Source organism: Acomys russatus, chromosome 8, assembly GCF_903995435.1.
Source record: "Acomys russatus chromosome 8, mAcoRus1.1, whole genome shotgun sequence".
Classification (NCBI taxonomy): Eukaryota; Metazoa; Chordata; class Mammalia; order Rodentia; family Muridae; genus Acomys; species Acomys russatus.
In genome coordinates this window covers 17,498,097-17,514,199 of record NC_067144.1, presented here as the reverse complement: position 1 = coordinate 17,514,199, position 16,103 = coordinate 17,498,097, and the positions used below count along the sequence as shown (strand labels likewise).

General features: G+C 45.5%; 1 protein-coding gene across 2 annotated transcripts in view; it reads right to left on the bottom strand.

Annotated features, from left to right (window-relative positions):
* Window positions 1–14,554, bottom strand: part of Osbpl11 (oxysterol binding protein like 11) — a 59,008-nt gene extending 44,454 nt beyond the window's left edge. Inside the window, exons 1-2 of one of the 2 annotated variants that reach the window (XM_051149817.1) lie at window positions 13,667–14,554; window positions 1,483–1,551 (exon numbers count right to left, since the gene is read on the bottom strand). In XM_051149817.1, coding sequence (XP_051005774.1) covers window positions 1,483–1,551; window positions 13,667–13,866 — 269 coding nt within the window. In that variant the 5' untranslated portion in view covers window positions 13,867–14,554. The remainder of the gene's footprint in view (window positions 1–1,482; window positions 1,552–13,666) is intronic. The other variant, XM_051149816.1, reaches the window with a different exon arrangement.
* Window positions 14,555–16,103: the final 1,549 nt, after the last annotated feature.

The following is a 16,103-nucleotide window of genomic DNA, read 5'->3' as shown; positions in this document are numbered from 1 at the left end:
AATATTTGTCTAGTGTGTTTAAAGCCCTGGGTATTTTAGCTGTTCCCAGGACTAGAAAAAAAAAATCAGCAAACAAGCAGGCAAATGAATAAACAAACAAAAGAAAAATTGGGCCAACAAAAAGGCTCAGTGGATGAGGTAGTATGGCCAGGCCTGAAGACCCCAGTTCAATCCCAAAGAGTACATGACAGAACAGAACTGACTCTGCTCTCCACACATTCTGTATGACCCTCAGGCACACAGAGCTGTGCTCGTGTGTACGTGTACACACACACACACACACACACACACACACACACACATATATATATATATACACATATATGTAAAATAAAGTGGAAAAAAAACAACACCAAAGAGCTAGGTGGTGGCAGCACACACCTTTAGTCCTTTAATCCCAGCACTCAGTAGACGGAGGCAGGTAGATCTCTGAGTTCAAGGGCAGCCAAGGCTATACAGAGAAAACAGTTGTGATACATGTCTAGAACACAGATGAATCTTATAACTATGCAGAGTGAAATAAAAAGTTACAAAAGGAGACTGGGTGTGGTGGCACATGCCTTTAATCCCAGCACTTGGGAGGCAGAGGCAGGTGGTTTGCTGTGAGTTCGAGGCCAGCCTGGTCTACAAAGTGAGTCCAGGACAGTCAAGGCTACACAGAGAAACCCTATCTGAGAAAAAAAAAAGTCATAAAAGGACATATACTGTATCTGTTGTAAGCATGAGGCAGAAAGAGCAGTAAAAATCCAGAGACTAAAACAGAAGGGGCTGTGGAGGGACGCTATTTTTTAAAGGTATAGAGTTTCAGTTTGAGAAGATGAAGAAGGTCTGGAGATGAGGGGCTGTGGTAATTATACAAAATGGTGAACACATTTAATAACACTGAGTTAAAAACTTAAAGTCTTAGGTATTTAATGTCAATTTAAAAAGTAAAAGCTTAGCCAGGCTAGGTGATGTACACTTGTGATTCTAGCACTTGGGAAGCAGAGGCAGGTGGATCAATGTGAGTTTGAGGCCTGGTCTACAAAGTGAGTCCAGGACAGCCAAGGCTACACAGAGAAACCCTGTCTCCAAAGACCAACGCGAAAGGCAAAAGCTTAATACCACTGCCTGGCAACTGTGAAGACCACCATGTACTTGAGAGACCTGGCTTCCCTACTCACCAACTGCCTGTGTGGGTGTAGGCTGCTTAACTAACCATCCAAGGTCACAGCTTGATAATCAAGCACAAACGCCCATTGTCCCCACTAAGAGCCTCACACATGATAACAGTATTCTGCAAGTGAGCACACCACTCCACTCCTAATGACAGTTCTGAGATTTAGAGGCTGTCTCTTGGACACATGCCAACTCCTCATCTCTCAGGAGAAAGCCATCCAGAGTGTACGAGAGATGTGGCAAATCCTCCTGAAATTTCCCAGCTATCTCTACTGACATCAGCAAATAACACAATCAGCTCAACAGTCCCAATAATCAACTTACCTGTACTGCCACCCAGTGACAAGGTTGGTGTACTTCATTAAATAGCCATATACATTCTCCATGTGATCACTGTTTCAAGAGGAACAGAGAGTTGATGTTAGTGGAAAAATGAGAAGAAATCCCAGATAGACTACTACACGGCTTTTATTTTTTGTCTTGCTTTTTTTGTTTTTTGGGGGGTTTTTTGTTTTTGTTTTTTCGAGACCAGGTTTCTCTGTGTAGCCTTGGCTATGCTAGACTTGCTTTGCAGACCAGACTGGCCTTGAACTCACAGAAATTGACCTGCCTCTGCCTCCCGATTGGTTTGATTTTTCAAGACAGGTTTCTCTGTGTAGCCCTGGCTGGCCTGGACTAGCACTGTAGACCAGCCTAGCCTGGCCTCGAACTCACAGTGATCCACCTGCCTCTGCTTCTTTGAGTGCTAGGATTACAAGTGTGTGGCACTGAGCCAAGTTGACAACTACAGTTTTTTTTTATTTGTTTGTTTGTTTGGTTGGTTGGTTTTTCAAGACAGGGTTTCTCTGTGTAGCTTTGGCCATCCTGGACTCACTTTGTAGACCAGGCTGGCCTCGAACTCACAGCGATCCGCCTGCCTCTGCCTCCCGAGTGCTGGGATTAAAGGCGTGCGCCACCACGCCCGGCAACTACAGTTTTAAAAACAGCTTCAGAGACATTAACTCATCAAACTTGACAGGCACAGTCATGAAATGCCTTTAGTCTCTGCCCTCAGAAAAATCTCTGTGAGTTTGAGACCAGTCTGTTCTATGTAACAAATGGCAGGACAGCCAGGGGCTACAGAGTAACCTTGTGTTCAAAGACAAGGGAAACAAAAAAAAAAAAGACAAACACCAAATTTCTTCAAAACAAGTACAATATTCCACTTATTATTATTTCAAATGTAATCATTATGTGAATATAAAACTGCATGAATATAAACACAAATACACTGTAAACATTGTGTGCAAAACAACTACCCAAATTGATTTCCTAAAAAGTCCTTTCTCTGCTTTGGGTACTTAACGCACAGCCTGCTTTCCCTGAACCATTTCTGGACATAAGACTTACACTTTGCCAGGTGGTAGTGGTGTACGCCTTTAATCCCAGCACTCAGGAGGCAGAAGCAGGTGGATTTCTATGACTTCAAAGCCAGCCTGCCCATCCTTGGCCAGCTGTCCTGTTGCGGGACACCCAGAGCTACACAGAGAAACCCTGTCTCAGAGGCGGAAAAAAAACTGAATTATTTTAGCTGGGCGTGATGGTGCAGGCCTTTAATCCCAGCACTCGGGAGGCGGAGGCAAGCGGATTTTTGTGAGTTTGAAGCCAGCCTGGATTACAAAGCCAGTCCAGGACAGCAAAGGCTACACAAAGAACCCTGTCTCGAAAAAACAAAAAACTGGGGCTGGAGAGATGGCTCAGAGGTTAAGAGCACTGGCTGCTCTTCCAAAGGTTCTGAGTTCAATTCCCAGCAACCACATGGTGGCTCACAGGCATCTATAATGTGATCTGGTGCCCTCTTCTGGCCGCAGGTGTTACATACAGGCAGAACATTATATACATAATAAATAAATAAATCTTGAAAAAGAAACAACAAAAAACAAACCAAAAAACCTTATTCTTTGTCCAGTCCTGTAGTCCCATAACCTGAGTCTTGTATTCTCCATTAATCCTACCAAGCCTGAGACAGAACACAACAGAAGTTATTTCCTCAAAAGATCAAGATGTTTCATAATTCACCACTTGGAGAATGCTTCTCAATCTGAGTTCTCCACAGCAGCCTCTGTCCCTAGGTGTCCTCAAGTCATAAAAGCACTGCAGCTGAGTACATCCTATAGGAAGTAAATTCTAGGACCATCTGCATGTGGATCATGGGGAGAAACCTTCCTAAATTCGTAAGTGGACTAAGTGCCCTGTAGAAAAACAGATGTATTGAATCTATTATGTATTAAGGGGGCAGAAGAGGCAGCTCAGCGGACAGCGTGCTTGCTGCACAAGTATGGGGCCTGAGTTCAGGTTCTTAGCTGATGTGAAAAAACATGTGAAAGCTAAATGGGGATTGTACACGCCTAGGACCCCAACTCTAGGAAGAAATGCCTAGCCATCTGGTGAGAGACCATCCCAGAAAATGAGGTAAAGGGCTGGTGATCTGGCTCAGCAGGGAAAGGCACTGGCCACATCTGATGACAGGATGTGCAGCTGGGAAGCTACACTACAGAAGCGAATAGTGGCTCCTGCTAAGTGCTCTGACTTCTGCACAGACGCATGGCACACACTCATGCTTCTGCAAGTATGCACATACACCCTAAATAAACGTAAAATAGAGAGAGAGAAAAGAAAAGAAGGTGGAGGATGATAGAGGAAGTCACCTCACACTGACTTCTGGCCATCACACACCCACATGGGAGCACCTGCACACACATCCCTCACACAAACACACATGCACTCATGAGCTCACACACACAACTAAAGCAAGCAATTGAACACTGCATCATCTTCATTAGCCATCATCAGTCACTATTTTTTCCTTTTTTTACTAATGGTACCCTCATTTGTAAGTTATTATATCAGTCCTTTCACAGCTAACAATGCATTTTAAGACATACAACTTCAGTAGTATTATCTATAAAACCAACCCTAACGTTATCAGTACTTTACTGGTGAATAAACAGAGTCACCTTTTAAACCAGGGTAACAGCACACGCCTTTGATCTCTCTACTCAGGAGGCAAAAGAATCAGAAGTTCAGCTGGGCGTGGTGCTGCACACCTTTAATCCCAGTGCTTGGGAGGCAGAGGCGGGAGGATCTCTGTGAGTTCAAGGTCAGCATGTAAGTCTACAAAGAGAATTCCAGGTCAGCCAGAGCTACACAGAGAAACCCTGTCTTGTAAAAAAAACACCCAAAAACAAAAAACAAAAAAAATCAGTAGTTCAAAGCCGCCATCAGCAACAAGGCCAGAAATAAATAAGATACTCAAAAAAAAAAAAAAAAAAAAAAAAAAAAAAAAAGGGGGGGGGGTTAATTTTCTCATAAAAAGTACAAGAAGGATGTTGACAATGACTTTTTTTTATTATTATTACAGCATAAATCCATCTCATAAATTTTAAGCTGGTTGTGGCAGCAGCCATTGAGAGGTTAAGACAGGACCAACCTGGGCTACATAACAAGAGACCCTGTCTCAAAACAGCAACAGTAGGAGGAGAGCAGAGTACTGCTTATCTGATTTATGAAACAGTAGCCCCCAGATTACAGAGGAGCAACTTGAGCATGCCTGTTCTTTGGAACAGACAGTTACAGGGCCACTCTTTCAGCTTTCCCTCTTTCTGTTCCCAAGAACTAGTTAACACAGCTGATGTAGAAGGACTGTGCCACCTGGTGGCCATGAGAAGATGCTGTGAGACTCAACATTTTGCTTTGGGAGCCACAATGTTCTGTAGCCTAGGCTGATTTCAAAGTCACTAAGCAGCAAAGCATAGCCTTAGACTGTTGTTTTATAAAAACAAAATCCCAATCATTCTATTTTACCAATAAAGAGTCTGAAGCCAGACGCTGGGTGAAACCTGCTAGCTCAGAGAGGCCGAGAAACCACCCAGCTGACCCTCCTACTCAGCTCATGTCCCAATGGAAACGGCCCAAATGGCTCACTAGCTCAGCTGGCAGCCCAGGAGGAAAAGTCCAAAAAAATCCAAAGCCAAAGGCTTGCTAGTTCAAAGGCCAAAAAACCAAAGGCCAAGGAGCTGAGGAGCTAAAAAGTTAAAAGCCCCTTCTACTTCTACACAGTCTTAAATACTCCTCACCTCAAAGTCCCTCCTACGCTTGAATCCCTGTCAGCCGGTTTCTTGTTCCACCTCTGGACCTAAGATTAACTTTATCACATGCTGTATACAGAAGGTTTTTGGATTTAAGGTGTGTACTAGGGCTCAACCACACCAAACAAAAGACAGGTTTTTACAGCTCACAATCTCAGGGATCACAATGGGATCGCAACTTGAGAATATAATGAGGAAATCTTTGAGTGAAAACATTTATAGGGCAAGCGTTCCTAGAGAAGCAACAAAGGCCTATTTTGGTTTTTGATAAAGCATAGAAGAAATTTACAATCTATAATTTTTTTTTAAGAATGAATGAAATCAGGGCATGCCATGGTGTTGAATCACAGAAATAAATTCTTTTTTTGTTTGTTTGTTTTTGTTTTTCAAGGCAGGGTTTCTCTGTGTAGCCTTGGCTATCCTGGACTCTCTTTGTAGACCAGGCTGGCCTTGAACTCACAGTGATCCACCTGCTTCTGCCTCCCCCAGTGCTGGGATTACAGGTGTGTGCCACCAAGCCTGGCTCAGAAACCATTTCTTACGTTTTGGCTAAAGGCCTGTATGTTTACTCTAGCTCTTTTTAGCTCAGGGCTGTTTGTGTAGTTTGTGTGAAACTTAGAAAAAGTTAAAGGCAACATTCTTTGAAAGATATGTCTATCATGAAAAGTGACCATATACGTGAAACAAATATTATAGTATACATAATTTTATGTATTTAACTATTGATTGGGCTGGGAACATAGCTCGGTGATAAAGAACTTACCTAGCAAGGTCAAGGTCATTAGTTTGGTGCCAGCACCAAAACCATTTTTATTATTGTATTATTCTGCAACAAATATTCTTAGGAACCATAGAGGGCCTGAAGATTGTCCTCCTCACACGCTAGCAAGTCAGCATCCGACAAGTCCCTAGAGAGTGGCAGACCACTGCTGAGCGAGAAAGGACAGACAGACTTCAGTGCTCAGACAATAGCAGCACACAGATTTTCAGGCCAATTCCACCAGTCCACGCAGAGGGCAGGTGACACTTACACAGAGGCCAGACAAACTGTGTTAAAGGGCAGAACCTCAAGCCCTGGCTAGAACACACATCTTGTCAAAAGCAGCAAGCCGTACTACTGACTCTGCCAGAGCAAGACTTTGCTTCATCATGTGAGATTTTATTTCATCACACGACAGAAAAAAAAAAAAAAAAAAACGAAGAGCAATGACAGACATGACCTGTTTCCCAAGGCAAGCCTGATGAGCAGACAGGAGCGGCCCTTCACTCCACAGTTGTTTAACTACAGCCCAGGAGACAGGCACATTCAAAGTCTTCCCAGTCCTCCCTTTGAAAAGCACAATTATTACTGACTTGGAAAAGAGGTCTGCCTTTAGCTAACAAGGGATAGCTGGTGGAGAGCCTAAAATAAAAAAGAAAATAATTTAAGTGTTTAAAGTTTTTGAAAAGGTAGTCCCTACCACATGTGCCTTAGTGTGCCCTTAGCACTTCCTTTGGTTTGTTCCTTTCTGTCTATTTCAATGAGCAGACAGTGCAGTTGCAGATTCGTAAACTTTCCTTTGCCAGGTGTTGGTGGTGCACACCTGTAATCCCAGCACTCAGGAGGCAGAGGCAGGCGGGTCTCTAAGATTGAGGCCAGCCTGATCTACAGAGTGAGTCCAGGATAGCCAAGGCTACACGGAGAAACCCTGTCTTGGAGAAAAACAGACAAAACAAAACAAGCTGACACAGAGAACAGAAAAATGAGGGGGGAATTCATTTCTAAACTCTTAACATTCACTATTATAAAGGAGGGACCCAGAATTAAGAAATCTCTCCTCCCTACAAATCCTACAAATGGTAAATCGAACCCGTGTGAATGCAAGTGCCTCTAAAGGAAAGATCATTTAAGGGTAGAGGAGGAACTCCAACCACCACGGCAGTCTGCAGATACTGCTGAGGTTCTTCCTTTCCCTGATTTTTTTCCAATGACGATGAAAATGAAGACAGGAGCTCCTGACTTCCACAATGTTGGGTGTGCACATAATTGTGACCTGAGCACAAAAGTGCCTCACACACTGAAGAGGCGCAAAAATAATTGTTATGAGTTAGAACCCTGGCAAAACATGACAAGCCATGCAGTAAACCAGTGATTACTGCCAATAAGTAGCCACTCACAGCCATTCACTGACCTCTATGCAAAGAACTACCTTGAAATAATTTTTCCAATTACCAGCGATGGGATCCTGGCCAACTCATTTCAACTTCCATTTTCTTCCACTGTAAAACAGAGACAATGCACTTCCTTGCTCTGAGAGAAAACATGCTGAATACCATGAGGCAGCGGCCTACACTTGTCACGTGCCCTCATTCTGACTGAAGCTGGCTGAAAATGACCTGTAAACGCTATGCATGTTGAGCTGGACACATCTAAAGCAAATGCATAATCTGACTGCCCCAGATTCATTTATCCTCCAGCTTTTCAGAATTTTTAATGTGGGTGACGACAGAGGTCAATCTGTATGTCCTTCCCTCCCTGGCAGCCCTCATCCACCCTTCTACTGCCCGCACTGCTCTGTGTCAGGTGCCCGTGGCGCATTCCCTAGCACCTATCTGCCTCTCATTGCCCAGCAATCAAATCAAATTTGCCTGATCACACCAAACAACTGCCTCAATAGTAGAGGATCATGCAGACCCCATTCCATTACTAACCATGGTGGACATTTTCTGGCATGTACCCAATAACCCAGACAGCTGCTACACATGCCCTGCAAGAGAGCTTCCAAGGCCTGGACAAGAGTAATGTGACGCCATGCTGCAGGATATCGAACCCTGAGATTGTGCTGCTTACTGGAAAAACCTGCTTCTAGTGGGTGTGGCTCAGCCCTCATACACATCTTTAATCCAAGAGCTCTCTGGTTGAATATTGTAAACAGGATTATATAAAGTCAACCATAGGTCAAGAGGCAGAGCAAGCAACCAGTAGACACAGCATGAACATCGGAAAACCATAGAGTTAAGAGGAAGTCAGGAAAACGGTTAGAGACCCACAGGAAGCAGAAGGGAGGGACGGGAGGGACAGTGAGTTTGAGAGGTCCACTGTCTGCCTCTCTGAGCTAGCAGGCTCTCACCTAAGCATCTGGCTCCTGAATCTTTATTGGTAAAATTGAATGTTTGAGATTTTGTTAAAAACAAAAGCTGGGGGCTGGAAAGATGGCTCAGTGGTTAAGAGCACTGTCGTCTGCTCTTTCCAAAGGTCCTGAGTTCAATTCCCAGCAACCACATGGTGGCCCACAACCACCTATAATGAGATCTGATGCCCTCTTCTGGCACGCAGGAGTACACGTAGATAAATAAATAAATATTAAAAACAAAAACAAAAGCTGGGTGTGGGGAACACACCTTTAATCCCAGCACTCAGGAGGTAGAGGCAGGCAGATCTCTGAGTTCGAGGCCAGCCTGGTCTACAAAGTAAGTCCAAGACAGCCAGGGCTACACAGAGAAACCCTATCTCGAAAAAACAAAACAGAAAAGAGAAAAAAAAGGAAGTGGGAGGGTCTGGGAGATGGTGAAGCGTGAGGACCTGAGTTGGGTCCCAGGACCCAGGACAGCTGGGCTCAGTGAGAGACCTTGCCTCAAGAATACAGTGGAGGGCTGCTGAGACAGCTCAGCAGGGAAAAGCTATGCCACACAAGCCTGGTACCTCAAGTTCAATCTTTGCAGACCACAAGGATGAGGAGAGAAGCTGCGTCCAGAGCTCTGCACAGACACCATGGCACACAGGCATTCACATTCACACACCCCCACATACATGAAGAATAATGATAAATTCTCAAATACAAAAAATAAGAATAAGATGGGAAACAACCGAAGAAGATGCTGATGTTGACTGCTGGTGTCCACATACACTCACACATGTCCACACGACACACACACAAGTTTTCTGTTAAGCCAGGTGTGGTGGCACATGCCTTTAATCCCAGCACTCAGGAGGCAGAAGCAGGCAGATCTCTGTGAATTCAAGGCCAGCCTGGTCTACAAAGTGAGTCCAGGACAGGCAGAGCTACATAGAGAAACTCTGTCTTGAGAAAAATGTAAAAGCTTTCTGTCATAAAAAAGTGCACTATGGGCCAGTGAGATGGCTCAGGGGGTAAAGACACTTGCTGCCAAGACTAATGAACTGACTTCAATGCCTGGAAGGAGTAGAAGGGGAGAAGTGACTCCCGAGGGCTGTGCTTGAGGCTCCACATGCACATTGTGGCATGCACATACCTACACACACACACACACAAATAAATACAACACATTTTTTTTTTCAAATTTAAAGCAAAGATAATGTTGGCCTACATGCTTACAAGGTTCTAGATTTGTCTCCCTATATCGCTAAAAATAAATAGATAAAAATCTAAAATATATTGAATATAAATAAGTACTTACTACATAAATAAATACATCAAACAACTATCTGGCACTGTGACTGTACATCTTTAAGTCCTAGCACTGGGGAAGCAGAGGCAGGCAGCTCTTTGAGTTTGAGGCCAGCCTGGTCTACAGAACTAGTTTTAGGACAGCCAGGGCTACATAGAGAACCCCTGTCTCAAAAAAACTAAACCCTGCCCCCCCCCCAAAAAAACCAAACACAAATAGAGTTGGGAGCCAGGCCAAATTCCTTTAATCCCAGCACTGGAGAGACAAAAGCAGGCAGATCTCTGTGAGTCTGAAACCAGCTTAGTCTACCTAACAAACTCAGGACACCAAGGGTTACATAGTAAGACCCTATCTCAGTTAAGGGGGCAGGGGAGCGTGGTGAGGAGCAGGGGCTGGAGATGGGTAAGTAGCTAAAACTGCTCATTGCATAATCATGAGGACTGGTGTTCTAATCCCTGCAGACACTTAAAAAGCCAGGTGTTCCAGGAATATCTGTAACTCCAGCTGAGAAACCCAAAGCCCTTGTGGGGCACGCCCTATGTGGCTCCATGTGCTCACAAGCATGCACACCTATACACACATGAGAACATGCTTACAAACACACACACATATAAGTTTAAAAAAAAAAAGCAACACTTGGGAAACAGAGGCAGGCCGACTGCTAGAAGTTTGAGGCCAGCCTGGTCTACAGAGTGAGTCCAGGACAGCCAGGGATACACAGAGAAACCCTGTCTCAAAGAAAAAAAAACAAAACAAAAAAGATGTCAGTAAAAATAATTTTTCAGGGAGGAAAACAGGGTGGTTGGGACAAGCATGTAGGCAAATATCTCATATATGTAATCCTCCTACTTTTTTTTTAATGAAGAAATTAAGAAAATGAGGGGTTTTTTGGTGTTTTTCTTTCATTTCTTTTCCTTTCCTTTTTTTTTTTTTTTTTGGTTTGTTTTTTTTTTTTTTTTTAAGATTTTTTTTTTTTTTTTGTTTTTTGAGATAGGGTTTCTCTGTGTAGCCTTGGCCATCCTGGACTCACTTTGTAGACCAGGCTGGTCTCGAACACACAGCGATCCGCCTGCCTCTGCTTCCCGAGCGCTGGGATTAAAGGCGTGCACCACCACGCCTGACCTTTTTTTTGGGGGGGGGGGGGAGTTAAGACAGGGTTTCTCTATGTTAACAGAACCCTGGCTGTCCTGGACTCACTCTGTAGACCAGGCTGGCCTCAAACTCACAGAGATCCATCTGTCTCTGCTGTGCATTACCACGCCCAGCTGCAAAATGTCTTAAGTATGGTATTATTAATATCTTAAAATGTTCATTCAGATCCTAAGCCTGCCTATAATCCCAACACTTTGGAGGCAGAAGGGTGAGTTCAATGTCACCCTCAGCTACACAGCAAACTCAGAGGACAGGCTTGGGCTACATGAGGCCCAGTCTCAAAACACGCATGCACACACGCCCCGCGGACACACACATTTTTAAACCGGAGATCGTAGCAAACTATAGCAGAGATTAAAGCTACTGATAAGATTTGTACTGTAGAGATAGGCAGGTGACTGCCTGGCTCTAGAGTTCCTGAAAGATTTCCTGACTCAGACTCCATTAGCTTAGGTCAGAAGGGAGGAAGAGGTAAAGAGTCCACAGCACAAGAGCATATGACCAACCAAGGCAAGTGAGACAGAAACAAGGCACAAAGGGAAAACAGAAAGGAGAAAAGGAAATAAGGCTGCAGCTCTGGCTCAGGGGGAAGGGCTGGCAAGCACGGGAGTCAAGGGAGTATTCTAAAAGCACGTCTACTTACAGGGAACTCAGGGGGCTACAGATGGGATGTTTCTCCTTGCTCCCTCAAGGGGCAGAGCAAATGGCATGGGTGGCTGAGTAAATGAGAAGCAGTAAGTGTAAATTGCTTTCCAGAGCAAAGGAACTGTTATTATTTTGTTTTAAGCATCTTTAGACTCTAAGCCTGGAGGAAGGAGACCACAAATTTTGAGCATTTAGGATTTGCTCCATTCTATTGATTTTCCACTTTAATTCAGGGTGGTTTTCAGAATTAAGATTATAAGAAGACTGACCTCTGCTATCTTGCACTTTACCCTAATTCCTTGAATGATATCAAAATATTTTCTTTTGGGTCATCTTTTTTTAGTGATTTATCTTATTTTATGTGCATTGGTATTTTGACTGCGTGTATGCCTGTGTGAGTGTCAGGAGTGACAGATAGTTGTGAGCTGCCATGTGGGTGCTGGGAATTAAACCTGGGTCCTCTAGAAGAACTGTCAATGCTCTTAACCACTGAGCCATTACTCGAGCTCCCTTATGGTTCATCTTAACTCATAAAGGGAGAAGTGCTGAAGAGATAGCTTAGTAGTTAAGAACACTGGCTGCTCTTCCAGAGGACCTGGGTTTGGTTCCCAGCACACATATAGCAACTCACATCTGTCTATAACTCCAGTTCTAGAGGATCGAGCCTCAGCAGCCAATGCACACATGTGCAAACATATACACATGCAGGCAGGCAAACACTCACACACATAAAAAATAAAATAAAAAGCAGGAGGAGGAGAATATCATACTGACTTTAGTTCAATTTCCATTTGCCAATTAAACAGTAACCTACTCTCATTTCTGTAGGCTCATGGCATGCATATTTCACATACACACATATCTGTATATTAGGAGGGTTTTCTGGTGGGAGAGGGTGATACATGGCTATGTAGGTCTAGCTGTCCTGGAACTCACTATGCAGAAATATGCTGGCCCCAAACTCACAGAGCTCCTCCTGTCTCCAGGGTGGTGGGATTAAAGGAGAGTGCCACCACAGCCAGCCCAGATTTGCATATTGTAATGCATGCACAGTTCACATATATGAACACTACTCATGACAAATACCTGTCTTTCACAGGATCTTGGTTCCAAGTTTCACAAGTACAAAGAGCTCAGCGGGGTGTGGTGCACGCCTTTAATCCCAGCACTCGGGAGGCAGAGGCTGGTGGATCACTGTGAGTTCGAGGCCAGCCAGCCTGGTCTACAAAGTGAGTCCAAGACAGCCAAGGCTACACAGAGAAACCCTGTCTGGAAAAACAAAAAACAAAACAAGTACAAAGAGCTCAAGCACTCATCTCTGTAGTTCCATCATCACCAGATGCCCTAATTTCGTTCACTCTTAGACCTATGGATAGTAATCTCTCCCTACACTTCACGTATTAAACACACACACAGCCGGGCGTGATGATGCACGCCCTTTAATCCCAGCACTTCGGAGGCAGAGGCAGGCGGATCGCTGTGAGTTCGAGGCCAGCCTGGTCTACAAAGCGAGTCCAGGATAGGCAAGGCTACACAGACACACACACACACAAAATGAAGCTTCTGTTGTTTCTTCAGGAATTCTTGTTCCTTAAATGTTTCATTTATATTAACAAAAACTGACAAAGGTAGAATTTCTCAACTGTTTTCAAGGGGCCAATCAGACTCTATACTCTATTGTTTCTTTGCCTTTGTATCCGAAGCATTTAGGTCCCTCCCCTTTTCTAGGTCACAAGCACCCAAAGTGTAAGACCTTCTTTGACTCGTGTTACTCCAATCATTCCACACGGTTTCAGCACCCAGCACCTGCCGCTGAAAGCGCTGAGTTCAACAGTTTTTCCTCTATCAGCCATTCAGGCTTGTAAACAAATTACAACAGAGGGGGAAAAAAAAAAAAACCAGAAGTGAGTACAGAAATAAACCGGAGGAAGAAATAAACCCTTGGGCCAAAGAGGAAATTCTGGGACACATTTCTGAATTCCTCAAAAGGCCTCAACAAATACCTGTTGAATGAATTTCTGAAAAAAAGTGAATGCTGCTCATGAACCGGAGTTCCAGCTCCACGTCAGATTGTCAGCCGCTTCGGAACTGGTCTTCCAGCTACAACATGCAGACCCCCAGCACACTCACGTCCACCCCAGTACATCACTTTGAGGGGCGGGGGTGGGGGGCCATACCTGTACTGCCAGCCTTTCGTACTGCCACCGCGGCTGCTGTTGCTGCTGCTGCTACTGCTGACTGCGCCCCCACAGCCGCTGTTGCCGCTGTTCTTGTTCGGGGTCACCGCTGTGGCCAGCGCCTCCAGCTTCCCTTCGCTCTCCGAGACTTTCATTACCGACGCCGGCTCACCTCCCTGCATCTTCAATCCAAAGTTCATCTGCCCTTCCGGGCCGGTAGACGCCAACTGCAGAGGAATTTCGTAGGTCCTTTTGCCCTTACTCTCCTGTTTTTACTCTGACCGTGATCTCAGACCGCGGCTAGAGTGGAAACCGTTGGTGGTCCAGAAAAAGAGGACACGCATTTCCACTTCGGTTAAAACTTTTAAAGAGCACAGGTCCCCTTCAGAGTGATGCCTCTCCTGAGCAAGAACAAGGAGGACAAATCACCCCGCCAGAGGGCTCGGTGCCACACTCCGCGGAGCAGCCGAACGGCGCGGGCGAGGTCGCGGATCCTCCGGCTGTGGGAATGCGAGGCAAGGACGGGGGACCACGGCCCGGGGAGCCCCGGAGCCCACGGCCTGACCTCGGGGCGCTGCCTCTTCTCCTCGGCCCGTCCAGCCAGCTCGGCGGTTCCCGCCGCAGCCCCAGACCAGAGCCGGGGCGGTCGCGCGCAGCCCGCGGAGGGTCGGGCAGATGCCGCCGGGCGGGACGCGGGCTCCGAGGCCGCTTCAGCTTGGGCCGGACGCGAGGATCGCGGCGGTCACCTCCGAGACGCCTAGCCCTGATGCTGGGCGGAGTTCACCGGGGCCAACTGGTCTCCGGAGCTTCCTTAGCCCCAAACGTAAAAAGCCAAGGCCCCGGCCGCCGCCCCACCCACAGCCGGTCACCCACCCGCCTGCTAGCTCTCCCCGCCTTCCTTTCCGGTGTCGTGTGAGCTCATTTCCGCTAGAGCTGAAGCGCCGGCGCCATCTTTGGTTCGGGCAGCGGGACCCGAAAGGAGGCGGTGACGGAGCTTTTAAGGAGAGTAGAAGTTGGAGGGCTAGGGTGTGGGCAAGAGCCACAGGGAAGGAGGGAGGAACAGGGAATGAAATGGCCTTGCTAAACAGATCCTGTCTCTAACCTCTTTCTCTTCTTTCTTTTCCTGTCTCTGTCTCTCTCGGGTATTCCTTCCCCCTTTCCCTCTGCTCCCATGCTCATTTAGTAAACCTCATATAACATACAAAAAATATAAATAAATAAATAAATAAATAAATAAACAAACAGATCCTGTTTCTCTCTGTCTATCTCTCTCCCTCTTGGTTTTTTCGAGACAGGGTTTCTCTTTGTAGCCTTGGCTGTCCTGGACTCACTTTGTAGACCACGCTGGCCTCGAACTCACTGCAAACCGCCTGCCTCTGCCTCCCAAGTGCTGGGATTAAAACGTGCGCCACCACCACCCGGCTCCTGTACTCTCTTGTAGAGCCCCATTCCATGCCTTTTTAAGGGGACCCTAAATTACAGAACAAAGGGGACAAAACCACCTGTTCAGTCATTTTGGAACGACGACAACAAAGCCCAACAAGATACTGGACTAAGGTATATCAGTCTTAAAAGAGAAAAGGAAAGCAAGGCATGGTGGAGCATTCCTTTAATCTCAGCAGGCGGATCTCTGTGAGTTCAAGGCCAGCCTGGTCTACAAAACGAGTCCAGGACAGCCAGGGCTACACAGAGAAACCCCATGATGAAACACCCCCCCCCAAAAAAAAGGAAATTATCTTGGAGATTAGAGCTCTTAGTGATGCTGCAGAAACTTGAAGTAATGAGATTTACCAATAAATTTACTTAAGAATATTAAGTTACACAAACTATAATTTAACTAAAAAGAATAATAAATTCTTCTAATACGACTGGGGAAAAAAGTGGTATATAGCCAGGCTTGGTACAAACTATAAGAAAGAAAATTATTGCCATAATTGGAGTTTAGGGTCTTTGAGGAAATGTCTGTTAATGTTCATTCACTGAGCTTGACCTCCAGTTAGGTTCCATTCCCACAACAAACAGAGACAGTCCTGACTTACACAGCCACTAAGCCCATCCCCATATTAAAGAACATGCCTCTAAGAAACAACCCTAAGGGGCAGTGAAGGGCCACAGCCATCCTTAAGGCCTGGCCTGCCGTCTACTCTCTGTGTCTTCACAGGAAAAGCATAATTCTGCCAGGTGGGCAAGGTGAACTTGGGTAACAACTATTTGAAAAGTATAGCACTGGTGTACTAAAGAAACAACCCCCTACCCCTACCCCCAAAAAAGAAACAACCCTGGGGCTGGAGAGATGGCTCAGAGGTTAAGAGCACTGACTGCTCTTCCAAAGGTCCTGAGTTCAATTCCCAGCAACCACATGGTGGCTCACAACTATCTATAATGAGATCTGGTGCCTTCTTCTGGCATGCAGGTGTACATGCAGGCAAAACACTGT